Here is a 20,584-nt window from a genome sequence, read left to right as displayed (position 1 = left end):
ATTTTAAAACCCATAAAGACCTGGAAGAGCTGTGAGCTTGTGGATCTGCTATTTTTGACATTTTTTGAAAATTTTTGCAAATCTTTGAATATATATATTTTTAAAGTGAACATTCGTAACTAAAATATTTGCTTCTGGGGGGTCCCTGATACATAATATTTTGAAATGGGAGTCTGCGGCCAAATACATATAACTCTAGGGGTTCTTGACATGAAAAGGTTTGAGAACGAATGAGAAAGAATGATAGAAACTTGAGTTTTTCAAAAACCATAGAGGGATTTAAGACGTTTATAGAATCGTGTCAATATATTCAAGACTTGCACAAATTTTATGATTTTTCTAAAATAGCAGATCTACAAGCTGTGACGTTTTAGGACCTATATCTGCTATTTTTTATTATAGTTAAAGCATAAAATAATGGTTAAAGTAATAATGTCTTCCAGGTAGATAAAAACCCTTTGAGGGAATAGCGGCCTGCGTAAATCCAGGTGTCATCACAGACAAAAAGACCAATTAACCATGAGGGGTGGAAGAGCTTTGAATGATACGCCTGCAGTTACCTCAGTCTTCATATGTCTGCTTTCATTCAGCTGTTCAGTCAGCTGTTTCAGCACACCGTCCACTCTGTCCACTCTGCCAAAACACGGTTTGTTTGTTTGATTGATTGTTCATTCATTTGTTCGTTCATTCATTCATTCATTGCTTCTTTGAGTGACATCTAGACCTGCAATATAAACAGAGCTGCTACGTTTAAACGCAAAAAGAAATGCTGCTATTTGTTCCAAAGTGACTGCAAAAGATTGTTGCTATCTGTTCCAAAAAGCTTTACACCCTGTAGCTGTAATACTATGTATAACGACACATGTGACATGGCTCTGTTTACACAATCCAACTGTATACACTTTCCCCATGACACTTACTTTAGCAATGTCAATTTACGTTTTCTCATGCCGATATAGCTCTTAAAGAATTGAATTGAATTACATTTTTTTTTCTTTTCTTTTTTTATTGTGCAAATAAATAAATCTAAAATTGATATTAACAAGTGGCCTTATTGACTCTTTCTATCTGTCAGAGCCTTTAGTGATTGTCATGCAGTGAAATCCAGTGACGTTATCTTACTTGTCAGACATCTGCTTGAGCCTCTGGTCAAAGTCTCTGCTTTCAGTCGCCTGTTTCAGCACGCTGTCCACTCTGCCAAAACATGCACACAGTTCAGTGCAATTTAATACAGATCCAGGTTGACTCAAGTAAAAGTAGCAATAACACAATGTATAAGTACTCAAGTAAAAAAATGCCTATGTTCAAAATGTTACTTGAGCAAGAGTACAAAAGTATTGGCATCAAAATGTTTGAAAATAGTTGATCTGCAATGTGTCGCATCACGCCATGTTGTGAGCTTGTAGATGTGCTATTTTTCAAATGGCCTATAGGTGAGCTATAAAAAAGATTAAAGTGGTTCATGTATGTTTTATAATATAATAATTTATATCCGAAGTAAAAGTATTGATAATTGGAAAAACTCCAGTAAAGTTCCAAATAAAATAAAATAAATAAATTGTACTTAGCCCACAGTAGCCTAGTTAAATAAATGCACTAAGTTACTTTACAGTGGTTCTCAAAGTGGATTCCAGGGACTCTGTGGGTTCCTTTAGGGGGGTCTAAATGGATCCATATAAGTCTGTAACTGACAGTGTAGTGTACAAATGGAACCAAATTAACCATAACAGGTTCATTTGTCAGAGTTATGGGGAGAACTTGAGAATTTGAAAGTTTGAGAAACACTGCTGTGGCCGGACGTGAATTAAGTCATTGACATGGAATCTCACTTGTCAGCCATGTGTTTAATCCTCTCAGAGTCACTGTCTCTCTGGCTCTCCCTCTGGGCCGCCAGCAGGCTCCTCTTCTGATCGCTCTCCCATCTCATGATGCGCTCACGCTCGTTACGTCTGATCTCCAGCTCTAACCATTGGGGGGAAATACTGAAATGTTTTGCATGCATGCACAATAACACATTAAGACATACTATTTTGCTCCAGGGATCTCCGGAAGCAAATATTTGCATTAAAAATATATACAATATTTATAAAGGATTTAAAGTCCACTCATTCCAATTACAGGGCATCCAAAGAGTCCTGGATTGCTATTTTTCGTCACTACCCCACTGTGCCGGAAGTGGCTAATTGAGCTTGTATATCTGAAATAGACAGATGTGAGCAGAGGTCGAACTGAAAAGCTTTGCTTAGCCCTAGCTAGACGATGTCAACAAATCAACACAATACTTTGGTTACTAAAATGAGAGAATAATGACATGGTAATGTCTCCCATCATCTTTGTGCATTCATGCATGCATCCGCACACAATACAATGGACTATTATCAATGGTTCTCATGTTGTTAAAAACTTCGCTCAAACTAGGGGTCATGACCCTCAGCGAGATTCCCCAGGCTGCCACCCCCAAGGTCATTAGCTTAATATGCAGCATTGTTTCTTTCACTCAACAGCAAACAAACCAACATGCATATAAGTGTATACAGGATATCTGCACATTTCTAAAGTTGCAATTGAATTACTTTTAAGACCTTTTTAAAACCAATTTGTAAAATATTACGTAAGAACGAGGCAGACATTGTGAAAATAGACAATCTAAAAGCTCACAGCGCCTTGCAGTGCGAGGTGTTCTGAGCTTGTAGATCAGCTATTTCACAATATGTATCTGTAGAACCGAGTCAAACTAAATTCCAAGTTCTTGTCAGGGTGGGGGGGTCCAATTTTTTTTATTTGGGGTTCGTCTGAAAAGTTTGACTTTCAAAAGATTAACTAAGTCTTTAAAGGAATTTGTCACCCTCAATATATCTCATGGAGACTTGAATTTATGGATATCTTTTTGTTTTTGTCGCATTCCAAAGCCAGTAATTTGATGACCAGCTCCCTATAGAGAAACAAAGAGCCTGCCTTGTTCCCTATGGAGACATAAAGAGTCTCCTCCTAATCGATAGGAAAAGAAAGACATTTTGGGGGTGAACTATTCCTTTAATCTGTATTTAATATGATCCAAATCAAACACTGACCGCTGTGGAAGATCGGGCCCGGAGCCACCCTGTGGATTTTCCTCTTTAAAAACGAGAGGAAGAGATGAAAGTGGGAGAGGATGATGAATGGAGGAGCCAAAGCAGGACGGGACTTGTACTCCAGGATGAGCTTGTAGCGCTGGAATCTCCAGTAGATGTCGCTCTTCTCCTGCACCTTCTCAAAGGTGTAGCTGCATGGAGGGTTGAAGTGGCAAAACAACCAGTGGTGGAAAAAGTATTTCTTTTTTAATTTATTTATTTGTTTTACTTAAAGGGTTACTGTCACCTAAAGGGGTACTGTCACTTTAAAAAGTCATCTTAAAGTTATACTATGTAACTTTTTTTATAAAACATATCTTAAAATTGTCCTAACTATTAAATCGCTAAAGTTTTAGAACCCCCACTCCGTTCATTTCAGCCCCAAAAGCCTTTTCTTTATATGTTTTCTACTTAGCCTTGACAGGGGCGGGATTTCCCGGCAAAATGACGTCATCTGCATCATCCGCCAATCACATTGCAGATCATACACACATGATACACTACCGGCCAATCACAGCGCAGATCATACACTGCCGGGCTCTCTGGTGGGTTTAGGAAACACGCCTTCAGGAAGTACACTGGAGGAGTCTAGCATGTAACTCCCCAACCGCTGCTCGTAGAAGGACACGGGAGACCTCATTGAAAGCGTCTCGGCGAGGCGGACGCGGTGGTCTAACGGCCCGGTCCGCGGGCGAAAAACGGACGAAAAAAGCAGACGCGACCGCGGTTTGCTATACTGCTACAGACCACCAGTTGAGCAACTTACACAGTATAGCTTTAAAATATGAGTTAATATTTTTATGATGTCATTGTGGGAATGCGCATTTATAAGCCAATCAAATGAATTGACTGTACTTAGACTACTTACTGTACTGGTCAGCTGTTGTTGGGGGGCGGGGGGGCAGATTACACTGTGACATGAGTTTCAGACTATTTCAGACAGTTTTCAGAGAGACCACGTGACCTACTGTATCATACTATTATAATTTCGGGGCGTGTCAGTGGGCCTTTAAGTAAATGTACGGTCACACTGCTCTTTTCTACCTATGATGGCGGATTCTGCCAATGCATTTCAATGGGAATGGGGATGTTTGTGGCCATTTGTGGATTTCTGCAAAGCAAAAAAAAAAAAAGAAAGAAAAAAAAAGAAACGGTCCATTCCCATTACAGAATAAAAGTGCTGTGTGACCGTGCCCTTACACGTAAAAGTCCAGAATTAAAAAAGTACTTAAGTAAAAGTACCAAATGTACTTAAAGGGATATTTCACTTTCAAAACAACTTTTGGTAATTTTATCATCTAATCAGGCTTTTATGAATACCCTGAACAGTTTTTCATTAGCTTGATTGAATATTTAGATATTTGATGTAAATGTTACCAGGCCCTCCAGGCCCAGGGCCTCTCCCCACACACACCCATTGTAACTTCAAACTTCATTTTAACCATGATAGATCCATTAAAAACACCCATTATTTTTTCTGGTGACTCATACTACCCTCCTAATATGTGAGCAGGCCGTGTTTTTTCGATAACTTTTTTCACATTATTTTGTTGTATTACATTTTTTCCATTTTCCCAAATAATTATAAAAAATGTATGAAAAAGGTTATCGAAAAAACACGGCCTGCTCACGTATTAGGAGGGTAGTGTGAGTCACCAGAAAAAAATAATGGGTGTTTTTAATGAATCTATCATGGTTAAAATGGAGTTTGAAGTTACAATGGGTGTGTATGTGGAGAGAGGCCCTACCACTGCTCCCTGTTGAAAGTGGAATATCCCTTTAAAAAGTACCAAAAGTAGAAGTACTCATTATGCATAATGTCCCATTTCACAAGTTGTAGAAAATGTATAAAAAATGTTTTTGAAAGTAGCAGATCTACATGCGCACAATGTGTTGCATCCCGACGCGCTGCAAGCTTGTAGATCAGCCATTTTCAAATGGCGGAAACGCATATAGAGCTGAAGTGGTTGGTATAGAACATTGGAAATGCTCCAGTAAAGCAGAAATACCTTTGTACTTTGTATAAATTGTACTCGAGTACAGAGCTTACTTTACATCAACGGCAAGATCAGAGGTAAAGAGCGGAGATAACAGCCAAGTGAGGGAAACCAAGAAGAGAGACAGAGAATGCACTGATGGAGCTCCAGACAGAAGAGGAAGGTGACACGTCCCTGATTCTCTACCTGAGTATGGCAATGAGCAGGTTGATGAGCAGTATGTTGGTGACCAGCAGGAAAATGACCAGCAGAATGATCACCAGCCAGTTGCTGTACTCGCTCCTGCATGGCTCAGCACCGCCCTCTATCAGTGTTACATTGTCAGTGCAGGCCAGGTCCCACTGCTTTCCCACTTGGATGAAAAATAATAATAATAATAAAAAATAAAAAAAATAAAAAAATATATATATATATATATATATATATATATATGAATGAATGAATGAGACTGGCCAGCTGTAGTAAAAACATTAAAGCAGCAATGCCCAAGCACGCACTAACACACACACACACACACACACACACACACACACACACACACACACACACACACACACACACACACCATCTAATTCCTCAACAGGAAAATGCCCAAAGATGTGCAGGTAAGGTCTGTAGAACACTCGGCGGAAGATGCGATTTGGGCTGGGATCGTAGTAATAGAGCAGTGCCTGATTGGCGACGCCATATGCCATTAGCCACACCCCCAGGAAGAAGAGGAAGAAAGAGACATCTTTCATCTGAAAAGCGAGAAACAACACATGTTGTGTTCATTACATGATATCTGTGACCCATGCTACCCTCATCATACCCCCAGCATGATAAAAGAGCATTCATATCTGTATTATATCTTACCATCTTGCCAACAATGATGATTTTTGGCCCCATCTCTTTGTGAGCAGCGGAGATGTGAATGAGACGGAGTGTGAAGACCATGTAGTCGATACACAGGACACATCGTCCAAAATCATAGGACCTCTCGAACATCCTGAAGCGCACGCACAGAATAAAACTTATTTCACCAATTGTAATTCATTTTAATCAAGATTATCATGGTTCCAGCATTTCTCAAAGCTCTCGATCTATTTCAAGCTAATGTTACTGGTGATATTTTGAAATAATAACAAAATGAAGGATACAACAAATAAAGGGGTATTTACTCGTGACCCATAACAATGTTTCCGTCACCCACATTATGGGTCCCAAGTCCCAACCCACTGTTAGGGAAACAGTGTACTACAGTAACCAATGATGTCTGCGTACCAACCTGCAGACAAGACCAATAATGAACAGGATGATGGCAGTGAGGTCACACTTGTTCCAGACATCCTGCCTGTACAGCCTCATACTCTGGTGAAAAGTCATGTTGTCTTCAAAGAATGCCTGGAAGTTGTTATACACATCAATCAAACTGAATCATCGTTAAAACAGTGCAAAGTTACAATGGGTTTGTACAGGATTTTTTTGTAATGCTCTATATTGTGATAGTAATCATTTTCAGCGTTCCAATTTTATCCAATCAGGATTACCTATATCTGAAAGTTGCCCATTGTGCGCGCAGCCGTTCCCGTTCACAGCTGTTTAAAGTATTTTCTTTCACGCGAGGAAGAAAAAATACAGACGCGATGATCTGTGTAAGCTATGGTCCATAGAAAACAGGCCGTTTTGACCAAACAAGCCATATGGGAAAAGAAGTGGAGATATATTCATGTTTCTGCAGCGAGTTTGTTTACACAGCAATGGGAGCCGGGAGTCCACGGAATACTATTTCCACTAGGAAAATTTAGTTTTTTTCGCTCACTAGCGGCTGCCGCATTGCGGGGGCTATCCAGTTACCCAGCTGTGGACGTGTTAATGGGGTGTTTTTAAGAGCTGGAGAGACAGGGAGACCTCTGTTACTGAACTAACACCCCATAGCAATTATTACTATCACAATATAGAGCTATTCATCACTTATTTTAACCAAAGACAAACACTTACCCTAGCTTTAATGACAAACGATTTAAACCCCATTCCACTGTTGTACTTTGTGTATTTATTGGCTGAGTGGGGACTGTGTGCCAACTGGAGATTCAATGTAAGAAAGCGATAACCTCCCCCTCCACCCACCTGTCGGATCTCCTCGCATATGAAGGTGAACACCCAGAAGTACAGCAGGTATTCGCTGATGGCCGGGAACCCACTAGGGGGTGGTAGCTTAAAGTCCACCAGCAGCACGTAGGCAAACAGGAGGAGGAAGAGGAAGTACATCAGCACATTGCCCACGAAGGCAGTGACGGGAGCGCTCCAGAACTGATGCCATCTTGAGTACAGGATTCTGCAAGGCATGACAAACCCGCTCAACTTTTAATCTTTTTACACACACATTTTGAATTTCATTGTAATATACAGGTTGTGTATCCCATTAAGATCTGAGGCCGTTTTCAAAATAGAACTGCACTCTGTCGAGGAGCACAAGTACGCCATGTTTGGCCTACTTGTGTGCCAGCAAAGCGCTATGAGGTGCGCTCACCACTGGCGATGCCAGTGACATCACCACTGACTCATTGGCTGTTAATGATGACGTTGCCAGAAATGCTGGTCCCTGATTGGGCTATGGGCTTAAACACCTACCCACCTGTACCTACATACCTAGGCCTACCTACCTACCTACATAATGTACGCAGCCGAACACGCCTTGTTATTTATATATCAGGGTGCGCTTGTTGTGACTTGACCAAAAATGCTGGTCCCTCATTGGTTGTTAATGGTGATGTCACCAAGTATGCTGGTCCCTGATTGGTAGAGATACGCGACAGATACGCCACCGAACGCAGTACTTGTGCACTCTTCTGGGGCAAGTAATAATTATAGGATAATTATGTTGCTATAAATATAAATAATGTCTCTGTCAGGTTGAAACCTCACATGTCCAAAATAGGATTCAAACCAGTAAAAGTAGCAGATATCCAAGCTCAAAATACATCGATTCGTCATTCGTGCCGTGTTTCGAGCTTGTGGAGCTGCTACTTTTGACGCACTTGTGTAAAGCGATATAATACCAATAAATAAAACGACACTGAGGCGTTCACAGCTTGCAAGGTATAACAACGTATAGGTGTAACATGTCTAAATGTTAAACATGTATGGCTGTCGAGCACCAACCTGAACCTGAAGGTGATGAGGTTGGTGTAGCAGAGCCCAGGGCAGAGCAGGGTGAGAAGCACCTTCCACATTGTCGTGTCCCGCTCCATGCTGCCCAGCCAGATCTTAGACAGCTTAGCCTGAGCAGCAGAACACTGTTTTATTCTTAGCCATTTCGCATCCACACACAGTGCAAATATACTGTAGTATTCACTGGAGCACCCAGCCAAGCAGGAGACACCACTGGCAGCTATAAGTAAATGAACGTGGCCATTTGAGGACTTTTAAACACAGTGACATAACTCTAGAGACTAGCTGAGGCAGCCAGACCAGAGACGGACCAACCTGCACTCCGTCATGGCTGAAGAAGAGGCATGCGTCAGCAGCCATGCCCATCTGGAGGCAGTTGGTGCCCCACACCGGAGAGTCGCAGGTGAGCAGCTTGAAGGAGTGACTGCACTGGTAAAAGGAACTGAACACATCTGAGGCGAGGACAGATGGCACACAGGAAAGAAAGGCATTATTACAGAGAGTTGAAATAAATAAAACCAGTAAGACTCCCTAATCAGGAGATATGCGACTGTCAGGTCGCATACACAAATGTTAGAAGGCAACGGTAGCCAATCAGGAGGGAATATGGGAAATGGGACAGATCCATGTTGATGACATTACTTTAGAGATACTGTATACCGCTTCCACAAACAAGACCAAGTCCTGCCACGGACATATTTGCCCATGTACGGACACATTGGTGATCTTGTATAAAAAACTTCAGTTGGAGTCATTTATTCAAAGTCTCACCATGTGCCAGTTTCTCAAACCTCTGTGCCAGCTCGGCCATGGAAAGTTTGGTCTCCGTCTCACAGTCCATCTTGGACATCTCCCTCAGCATCTTACACGCACTCAGAGCGCTCAGCACCGACTCCTCTGCCTGGGAGATGGACAGAGGGACAGGGAAAGAGTGGGCTGGTTAGCTACACATACATGTGTGGTGGGAAAATTACTATTTTATTTTACTTAAATAAATATATCATTACTGCAATGTAGGGTAGGTACCCCCACAGTTATCCTGGTCTCTCTAAGGGAAAAGGAACTGGTTGGAATAACCGGGGAAGCTCCCCCTTTTCAGGTGATAATAAGTGGTCTGCTCGCCCCCAATGCACTGAAGGAAGCATGAGCTCCCCAGGTTGGCAGAGGGATAGCAGCGTCCAGGTTTACAGTTTAGGCAATTAGCACAGGGTGAAAAATTACAAAATCGTGGGACAAACATTTTGAATAAAATAAAAATAAAAAACTGCAATGTAGAAATACATGTATCAAATAGCCAGGTTTAAATAGGTCTTAACTAATAACTAAAGGTTTCAAATAATTCTCTCCGCTAGGCCGAAAGTTTACTTTACTCCTTCAGATTGTCTCTGAGATGTAGTGGAGTAGAAGTATTGAAAATCATAAATACTACAGTAAAGTAAACAAATAAACAATAAATAAAATAAAAACTAAGGGCACAGTCAAACCTAACTTTTATTCTACCTATGAGGGTGGATTCTGTCAATGCATTTCAACGGGAATGGAGCATTTCCCATTGAATTGCATTGGCAGAATCCACCCATAAATGTACGGTACCACATATAAAAATCCTTCCGCCTTCTCTTGACATCATGTGTTTTACCATCTCCCAGAAGAAGACGGCCATGTCACTGCGGTTCTGTAGGACAGCCCAGATGAAGAGAGACGTCCAGGGGGATTCACAGGGCTGCTTCCTGTAAGAACAGTCTCCACGTAGCAGCTTACTGGCATGCTGAGAAGCACAGAATAACAGAAGTATGAAGAGGACATGAGAAATAGGCGTTAAAGGCCCTGTATATACATTGGGGTTATATTCGCATACTGGACATTCATAAGAGTTAAAATTGTAAATGGAAACTATATTGCACCCTATAAATCTTTTGTTAATCCAATGTTTACAAATATTACATATACAGTATATAGCTCCAGAATACAGTAAACACAGCTTAAAAATAATCAATATGTTATGTCTATTAGTTATTCCTTCTATCACATCAATGGAACCTCTACCTGGCTACTTGTTTACATTTACATTACTGATCAGCCCTTTAAGAAAGAAACAGCATGTCAGTTTTTGCTTGGTATTAAACTAAGAAACCAGTTACTTAATTTGATAGAATACATGCGTAATTGATCTTTGAAACATTGCAATGTTTGCATTTGTTGCACATTACAACAAATTGTATGTGTAAACAGACAATAAACTGACTTGAACTTGAACTTGGTACAGGATGGCTATTTCATGTCTAAACCCTTATACTAAAGTTGCCCAGTGTCCCCCAGGGGACTAGACTAGGCCCCATATTTGTTTCCCTCAGCGTTAAATATATTCACCGAAAATAGCAGATCTACAAGCTCACAACGTGTCGCAACACAACACATTGGGAAATTGTAGACCTGCTATTTTCGTCTAATCTTCACCTCAGAATAATTGCTAGGGTTCATGTTTAAAGAGAAAATAATAGTTATTAGGAGTTAGTACCCTCAGAGACTTCCTGCCATAGGTGAAATTGTCTTCTAGACCCAGAGCACGGAAGTAGAACAGCCTCTCTTTGCCCAATAACTGCCTCAAGACACCTGACAACTAGAGAGAGAAGAAAGAAGTCAAGTCAACACAGAAGGACTGATCAATCAAGGTTCCTAATAACAAATCGTCTCTGTCGGGTGCAAACCTCATATGTCCAAAACAGTTTGGGATTCAGATTCAAAAATAGCAAAAGTAGCAATTTACAGTTTACAATTTAGGCAATCAGACACTTTCAATTCAAAGCGAGTAACAATAAGTAAAGGTAATACATCAAGTCACCCTATTCAGTAAAAACCTTACATAAAAAACAAAAAAATGTCGGGTCATTGAGGGTAGGCAAGTGCTATGGGCTAAGGTGGAGTCTGAAGAGGTGAGTTTTCAGACCACGACGGAAGCTAGGGAGTGAGTCTGCAGTTCTGAGTGCAACAGGGAGTTTATTGTCTAGGATGAGTGGATTTTTGTCCTGGGTTTTTTAGCGAGGGTTCTGTCAGCATCCCTGTGGTAGCAGATCACAGACCCACAAGCTCTAAATGCGGCTGCTACTTCTAATGCTTTTGTGTGTGTACAAGTAGTAAAAGTTCTGACCGACAGATACAAAGTTATTTCTCTATAAGCCCCACCTCATACAGGCTGATCTCTCTGGTTTTAAGCCACTCCGACGGCTCCTTGGCACACTCCATCAGAGGACTGATGTCCGTCCTCTGTGCGTAGCCGGAGGTCTTCTTCCGCTCCTTCAGGCGCTCCACCAGCAGCCTGTAAGGAAAGAAGAGACAGTACAGTGTTGAAACATCCACAAGAAGAAGGGACTCATTTATTTTGAGCGCATGTGGAGAAAAGGGCAGAAAAAACAGATACACAGAACAGAATGCTGGCTTTACAGTGATAGCTCAAACCGAAGGTCGTAGGTTGGAATTTTACCAAAATAATGCATATGATTGGTTTTCGCCCTACCAGATTTTCTGTGTGTTTCAAGATTGATTCGCCATTTAACAAAATTTTCTTTTATGTATTTCCACTATCAATGTTCTTTTTTTTAGGTATAAAGTTGTCAAATATGCCAGTCATTTATTTGTATATTAAGGTTATGCGTTATATCTGGCCTTGCAACTTCAAAGCCTACAAGCCAAACAGCACCTCCAAGCTCTTTTCACCAAAAGGCCCTTTTAGAAATGTCAGTCCCTGCCTCTCTAACGTTCTCTGCACCTGGTCCCTGGTCGTGACAGCCCTACCTGTAGGCCAGCGTGCCTTGGGCCACGCTGCCGTAGAGGCTCTCCAGCCTGCCGTAGGTCATGTAGTCCCGGACGCTGAAGCCGTTCTCGGTGAAGAGACGCACAAAGTGGGGCTTGTCGTTGACCAGCGCCTCCGTCATGCACTCCTCCAGGTCTCGGTTCTGTCGGGCGGAATGGAGTTCAATGGGGACAGGTTATCTTGTTTTTCTTTTTTTTTTCTTGTTAAAAAGACATTTTTGACAAAACCGACTTTTTAAGTACATAGAGACCTTTACAATGTTACATTTTAAGCATGGTCTTGTACCAAGTATCATGTCAATATCATGGTCAGTATCATGGTCAGTATAATGGTCAGTGTCATGTCAGTGCCATGGTCAGTACCATGCTCAGTATCATGCCAGTATAATGGTCAATGCTATGTCAGTCAAGGACGACTTCAGCAATTTCTGCAGGGTTTCTGAAGTGTCCATAGCCCTCCTTAGACACAGACCAACTAGGAATATATATATATTTTATGATGAGCGAAAGGACCATGCCCACATTGCCCGGTATCTTGTATTGTGTTGTTTCTCACCATCCAGTTGATGTCACCATTGAAGAACTCACTCTTGGCGATGTCCACTCTGTTCAGGGTGACTGCTAGCTTAAGATCCTCTGTGTGAAGTCTGGCGTCATAAGATGCATGTTGCTTATTGGCTGCTGCACTTAGGGACACACGCACACACACGCACACACACACACACACACACCATGTTACATCAACCCAGAAAAGGACTATAATAGAGCACCAAAGCCTGACATAATTTACGCATCCTGGGCAGCGTTCTTTTCTTTTTTTCTTTTCCCATCCATCCATCCATCCATCCATCCATCCATCCATCATTTTAATATTTAATATTGTGTCAAATAAGAACTGTGTTCCAAAAATAAACAAATTGTCCCGGCGGTTTGACTATATATGGATATAAAGCATCAAAAGACGGTGAGAAAACACAATGTTACTGCTGCTGAATTAGTTAGATTTTCACCAGAAATAGTCTGTATCAAATATGAGTGACTGACTATTGGAAACGATACAGAGCCACCTCCCCCGACAATAACACAGTTTGTTTATTATTGCACCATAATTACCTCGGGCCAGGGCCTTGAGCAGGACTGTGTCAAAGTTATCTGGCCTCTCCAGCTTTCCATGGTAGATTGTTATCATGTCCCTGTTCTGGTAGATGCTCAGAGCCTGAAGGTCAAAGGTCACAGGATGGGGATTTTAGCAATGTCTACACGTGAACTGTAAACTGGAACTTAAGACTGTGCTCTTCTGATGGCATTTAGTTTATTAATGCATACAAACGGATGGACAAACAAATATACTTTTCAGAGACAACAAATCAGTCAGCCCGTTTTAAACCTATGACACATGATATTATACTGTACATCCCCGTCCACTGAGCTAATAACATGACAAATGCACATCTGCTAAATGCCTAAATTGAAAAATGCAAACGGCATCCAAGGACAATTATTACCTTGTCTGACTCTGGATAAGTTAAAAAAGTTAATAATTAAAAAGATAAAAGAAAAAGAAAACTTTCTTAAGCAGACAAAACATTCTCCCTGTGAAGTCAACAGGGACTGCATTGGTTCGATCTCCCGTTGTTCTGTTAACATTCACCAGGTTAACATTCATCAGCGTCGGCAGGTTAGCATTTCACCAGGTTAGCATACACCAGAGTCGGCAGGTTAGCATTTCACCAGGTTAGCATTCACCAGCGTTAGTTTTACTGAGGTTAGGGCTATGGTTAAGGTTAGGTTTAGGTGGTCGGGTTGGAAGAAAGGGAGGTCGGAAGAATGGGAGGTCGGAACTATGACATGGCACCTCCCAGAGTTGAATGCCCTCATATACCTGTTCAATGAGTGTGTCTGTCTGTGCTTCAGAAGGGAAGTGTCTCCTGACCAGTTCTGCCACTCTGTCCTTCAGGTCAACACTGGGACACACATCACCGTCTCCCACATTGGAGGACATCTGGAGAGCGGGGTCAGGCGGTGATAGGTTCTCCAAGATGTCACTCAAGAGGTCAGCCACGCCTCCTGAACCTGCCAGCACCAGCCAGGGTGTGGAGTTCCTCAGAGACGTATCTAACCACTGGAGAAGATATCGGGGAGACAGACAGACAGACAAAGGCAGACAGACAGAAACAGAAGCAGGTATAAAGACAAATGATTTCACAAGTGCAACATTGCTTCTCTACTGGTTGAAGTACAGTAGCTCTATGTAACCTTTCTTTAAAGAATGAATGAAATGTAATTTAATTGTGTTTAATCTCTATGGAGTATGTGAATAAATTATAAGTTCTACAATTGGGATGGTCGTAGTTTGTCTCCCTGCTCATCTATTGAGACAGGATCTGACATGAATTTTGACCTGATGGTAAAGATTACATTTTCTCTATTAGCTCAATGGTAAAACATGTCAGCACTTGTGCAGGAAGCCAGGCTCAAATCAGGGTAGAAGAAAAAAGTTGCATAGTGCTGTTTAAATACTTGTATAGACTGGCTCTTATTTCTTTAGTTTACACATTACATTTTCATGAAACTAGAATGTACAGTGGGCTGACACGAGAAGATATTTTGGGCCAAAAAGATTCAAGGAAAAGGTAATGCCCTCTGAATCCGTTGCTCTCACACTTTCAAGATTTTAAAACTACTTAAAAAAAATAGCGGATGTACAAGCTTGCGGCGCGTGAGCTTGTTAATGAGGTATAAAACGTTGTGCAATCCTGCCTCATAAAAGTTATTATGCACGTTATATGTCATGAAATGATATTGGATGAATGAAGATTTGCATCAAGAAGCAGTGACTGTACCTCCAGCATGCTTGGCTGTCCTGATATGAGCATGCAGAGGACAGGAATGGCAATGCTGCCGCTGCCTGTAGGAGAAGTGGTGGAATTGTCTCATTTCTATTTCTCCATAAAGTATAGCTCATGTTTGGCTATTGCACACTGATGCACTATACAATATGTGTACATCTCTCACAATGTGAAACATACCGGTATATATTTTATATTTCCATGTTTTATCATTTTTATAATCAATTTGGCATCAATCGTGCATCTGGTGTCATGGGGAAATACATTAACAATGTTATAGAGGGTAGGCGCGTGACATAATCATCATAACCGGAAGTTAGTTAAAAAACATCTGATCTGATTGCATTAAACAACATTAACGGTGTTAAAGTCACTTTGCGACTTGATTTGCCATTCACTTTATGCATGCGCAATTGCGCTGTTGTACAGTGAAACTGATGCATCAAACATTATCTACATCTCTCATAATGTCAAACGTACTGATGTTTTATATTTCCATGATTTATGATTTGTAAAATTGTTATACATTTTGCATTAATCTTAAATCATGGGGAAGCATACAAGAATGTTATTGTACAGCAGTGAAACCTGGTCCTTACATCCACCATCTCTTACCCTTGATGCCTGTGGTGTGGGAGATGCAGTCCTCTAGCTTGACCCTGAATTTGGCCTCTCCTCCTCTGCGACCTACACTCCCATCATCCACCAGCAGGAAGGCCTCATAGCTGTTGTCCAGGCAACAGGAGTCCCCGGTGGTTTTCTCCACAGAGTACTTAACGGTGGGTGTGCAGCGTGTGGAAATGCCCTGGGATGGAAGGAAACAGGAATTGCATTCTGTAGTGACTGTCATTGACAGCAGCGGTCCTCAACTTTTCAGGCCGCAACCTGAACTGGGGAGCCCTCCCCCACCCTGACAAGCACTTTGAATTGTAGCAGTTGAGGCATTACATTTAGTTTGACTCTGTTCCATAGATAAATACTTATCGTGAAAATAGACGATTATATGTGATTATATCGATTTACGATATATTAGACTTTCTAGCAGTTTTTTTTTTTTGTAATATTTGACAATTTGGCCAATGTTTAATATTTGACATTTTGGCCCATGTTTGATAATGTTTCATAGTACAGTTATAGCCTACCTTTGACGCAGTAATGGTCTTATTTATTAGTGAGGAAACAATGTTGCTCATTCATCAATATTGATCAATGTTGGCAATGTGCAACATTCATCAATGTTGACACACACACACACACACACACACACACACACACACACACACACACACACACACACACACACACACACACAAGCGCGCGCGCGCACACGCACAAACGCACACATGCTTACGCACGCACACACACACACACACACACACACACACACACACACACACACACACACACACACACACACACACACACACTTGATTTACAGTATCAAAACAATGATATCACAATTGGCAACTATATCTGAGATCTCAGTACAATTTATAGGCAAAGCCCACCGTTTAATAGGCAAAAGATGAATTCAGTATTAATTAGGGCACAGTATTAATGGACAGGGCATTCAATGACAGTAGCGGCTACATACAGGAGAGGTACAGTCCTACAGTTGGATGCAAGGATACAATGTATATATCAGAGTTAGCACTTAACAAGAATGAAAATAAACAATATGACGATGAAACAATCAATGCAGAACAACACAATTAATTTGCGTGCGTGTACCTGAGGGTTGACCAGCTGTTGTCGATTGTGCACAAGGCCCCAAGGAGCGACGCCCAGCGCCACAACCTTGTTGTGGAAGTCGGAAGAGGCTGCGATGTTGAAGTCCCTCACCGCCTCTCCTACACATCTCCCCACGCCTTCACACAAGCCCTCTGTCACTATCCAGGCTCCTGGATGAGTGTGTGTGTGTGTGTGTGTGTGTGTGTGTGTGTGTGTGTGTGTGTGTGTGTGTGTGTGTGTGTGTGTGTGTGTGTGTGTGTGTGTGTGTGTGTGCGTGTGAGTGAGTGTGTGTTCATGTGAAATATGTCATTATGTGGGCAAGAATGCGGACAGACAAAGAGAGAGAGTTTTTGCGATGATTGTTAGAGATGGCTTGATAATCACAGTTTAACCACTTAAACCCCAGCATGCTTATTGTGGGGAAAGCTTTCGCCAGAAATAGCAGATCGACAAGCTCATTCATCGTTCATTTCACTCCCACAGGTATCTGTGTGGATCACACAGGATGAATGTTCAGAAGAAACGGTGATAAGACTCAAGGAATCCAGGAATAGTTTCACACATATTACACACCAGTGACACCACACCTACTGTTTCGTGTTGAAATTCGAGTTACTTTTCAAATAGGCTTGGCAAAATAAGCCTTGGCGATCAGCCTAAATCTCTTCGGGCCACTAGCATTAGTTAAAGGAGTAGTTCTCCCCAAAAATGACTTAATTTCAATCAATGACTCACCCCATGAAGTCTTGAATCCATGGAGATTGTTTTTAGTTTTGTCGCATTCCTAGCACGGCATGAGCTTGTAGATCAGCTATTTTTTTTTTAATCTTGAAAATGTGTGTTTTGAGAACCACCGATATTATAGAAACATAGGGAGTAAGAAACTGTTAGGATTTAGAAGACATTTGTAAGAATTGGCCTCTGGTCTAAATGGGTTAAATGGATCGAAATCAATCAATCAATCAATCAATCAATCAATCAATCAATCAATCAATCAATCATTCAATCACTACTGTAGGCTATACCTGTTCTTCTCAAGGCTTTGACCAGTCCCTGCCTGAGGACCTCCTGAACCCAGGCGCTGACCTCTGCGCTGCCTTCTCCTCCCACCACAGACACCACCAGGTTGGGGGTGGACAGACCCCACCCGTTTTTGGACCTGTCCCTTGTCATCAGGTCGTAGACCATGGAGGGGTTTGTGTCCCAGGACAGACGCAGGACCTAGAGGTGATCAAAGAGGCAAAACGAGAGGACGTCAGCGATGGACAAACTAAATACAAAACAAGTACTTTCATATCAACAGCGTTAAGGTTTATAGAGTAGAATGATCTGCATGATATTTCTACCCTATAGTAGAAATGTCATCAATAGAACTATCGTCAATTTTAGAATATACACTAAATAGGTTAGAAAAATATACAACGTCCTGTCTGTGGATACAGCTGTCTATCTGTCTTGTCTGCCTGGACATACAGTATAACCATAAATGGACATGCCTGGCATCACAGTGAGTCATCTTAGATGATTAGTCATCATAGGTGACGGCACCAATTGCAATGACAGATTTGTCTGGCTATACGTGAGTCTACATGATGCCCCTTGTCTGACACTGTCAGTCAGCCACTTACAGGCATGTAGCTCCGCCTCCACCGGCTGACTCCCTCAAACCACAACCATCCAAACGCATCAGTAGGATGTTCAGAGGAGTGCTGGGCGCTGTCCCAGTGGGTGGCCATGGACTCTCCCAGAGCCACCGGCTGATGGCCGTTTCTCTGACGTCCACACTGGCATCGTGTGCCATTGCTAAGGGAGAAAACATAGAGCAATACATGTATCAACTAGACCACGTTCCGCCCCAAAATAACACACACACACACACACACACACACCCTGACATGCACCCACACACCCTCTACAAGCTCACAACGCCTCGTGCTGCAAGGTGTTGTGAGCATGTAGATCGGTTATTTCCAATGTGTTTTTTTTTTACTAATATTTGACAATATGGCTAATGTTTGACCATTTTCTTCTAGTATAGTTTGTTGATTACTTTTGACTTTTGAGTAATGTTCTTTCATTTTTCATTTTAGCGGTATTAAAATGTTATTGACACTTTGGAAGTGTGTATTGTGTGTTGGTTTGTTTACTGTTGAGAAAACAATGTTGCAACAAGTAAAATAATAATCATGCAGGGACCTCCGCAGGTTGAGAACCACTGAACATCAATTCCCCCCACCACCCTTTTCCCCTCTTTATACAAGCTCACAACGTATCGATGTAGATGGGCTATTTTCAAGATCAAGGCCCACATTGTTTACCTGGAAGAATCTTCTACAAAGGTGGTGCACTCTCTTTTCTTGAAGAGGATTGGTATCCAACTCTGAAAACATTTAAAACAAGTTATGGTATATTGCCTCACACTGCAATATATGACATTTGTGTTATCATATCCATGGGATAAATCCCAGACATGTAAAATGTTACTGTTTGGAGAAAAAAAAAGAAAATACATTTAAAAATGTAAAATAAATAAATAAAAATAGGTTCTCCATAAATAACCACTTTTATATGCCCACCTCATCCTTTTCAGATGTAGGTATTTCGCCAGCGGTGCCTCGTCCCTCTTCAAGTTCAATCTCTGCTCTCTCTTCATTTTCGCTCATGTTCTTCTTCTTTTGGTGTTGCAGTGGATTTTACGAAACCTTGAAGAACGAAGAATCAGTCAAGAATTACTTATACACTCATACACATACAGGCAGTGAAATGTTAGTGGGACATCGTTCCCCAGAGACTCTGCTGACTCAACCATACAACAGTCTCAGTCAGACCTAATGCTGAGGTGTCAGACTTCTATCTACTGTATTAGCTTGTAAACCATTATCTTCAGCAAAACGCTTTGTCTATAAAAAATAAACACAATAGAGGAAGTTAAACACGAGAACTGAACGTTCAGTGATTAGACAACTTTCCTTGAAATGTTGAGCCAGTTCCTGTGTGACAACTGATATGAAGTACATCAAATGAACCAGTGGTGTAAATTAACTAAGCAGCTGTATTCAAGTACTGTACTTGAATACAATTTTAAGGTACTTTTACTTAACTGAAGTATTTCCATTTTTCAATACTTTTACATCTACTCCACTACACCTCAGAGCCAAATATTGCACTTCTACTCCACCACATTTAGTTAGTTACTTTATAGATTTTGATTATTATTATTAAAATAAAATAAAAAATAAATAAAACATACAGTAACCACTTCAGCCCTTCACTTCATTTTGGCCATTTGAAAATAGCCGCCCTACGAGTTTTCCGACGTACTTTCTACTTTTGGTACATTTTGATGTCAATATATATATATACTGTATATATTTTTTACTTTTACACAAGTACATTTTGAATTCCAGACTTTTACTTGAATAGAGTCATTTTATATTGCAGTATTGATACTTTGAGTACCGCTTTTGAAAATGTTTTCAGCTCACAAGATGTGAGCTTGTAGATCTGCTATTTTTGAGAACCACCTTTCTAAACCACTGTTATAAAGCCTAAGAGTTTTTTGTAAAAACGTTCCCGTTTTAATGGCTTAAAAAGTCTTAAATCTAACTTCATGCAGACCCCCTGACATTAGGTACATGATCTGGCTGGGTCGTGTGACAATGTCCGTCAAGCAGGCTGTATTTATGGACTATAATGGAACAGAGAGGGTCTTACATGTGCGGCGGCCAGGAGAGTAGGTCAGTGGCGGGGAGATGAAAAGTCTCTCTGGATGCTTTGCTTCTACAGGACATGCGTTGGTTCAACTGTCCTATCTCAGTGTGTCACAAGACAGAAACAAGAGTCTCTATCCCGCTCCTCCCCTTACAATCAGTATTGCCTGATTTTGCAAGAAAACATGAAAACAAGCCCAAAAGAAGCTACTAGGTCAAATGAG

General features: G+C 41.3%; 1 protein-coding gene across 1 annotated transcript; it reads right to left on the bottom strand.

Moving 5' to 3' along the window:
- Positions 1 to 1,118: 1,118 nt before the first annotated feature.
- LOC308290670 (transient receptor potential cation channel subfamily M member 4-like) lies at positions 1,119 to 19,313 on the bottom strand (the record flags this gene model as incomplete). Its single annotated transcript, XM_080732581.1, has 25 exons — positions 1,119 to 1,194; positions 1,830 to 1,962; positions 3,072 to 3,262; positions 5,294 to 5,459; positions 5,673 to 5,847; positions 5,963 to 6,095; positions 6,375 to 6,490; positions 7,217 to 7,424; positions 8,252 to 8,370; positions 8,576 to 8,712; positions 9,032 to 9,161; positions 9,900 to 10,028; positions 10,779 to 10,880; positions 11,444 to 11,576; positions 12,053 to 12,213; positions 12,627 to 12,706; positions 13,184 to 13,286; positions 13,953 to 14,192; positions 14,914 to 14,978; positions 15,535 to 15,724; positions 16,651 to 16,769; positions 17,676 to 17,871; positions 18,279 to 18,453; positions 18,969 to 19,030; positions 19,227 to 19,313. 25 exons carry the CDS (start codon positions 19,311 to 19,313, stop codon positions 1,119 to 1,121), a joined length of 3,426 nt encoding a protein of 1,141 aa, XP_080588707.1.
- Between the last annotated feature and the right edge of the window lie 1,271 nt (positions 19,314 to 20,584).

This window comes from Nannobrachium achirus, assembly GCF_963921795.1.
Source record: "Nannobrachium achirus genome assembly, chromosome: 9".
NCBI lineage: Eukaryota > Metazoa > Chordata > Actinopteri > Myctophiformes > Myctophidae > Nannobrachium > Nannobrachium achirus.
Note: the sequence above shows the minus strand (reverse complement) of the source record. Positions and strands in the feature narration are given on the sequence as shown.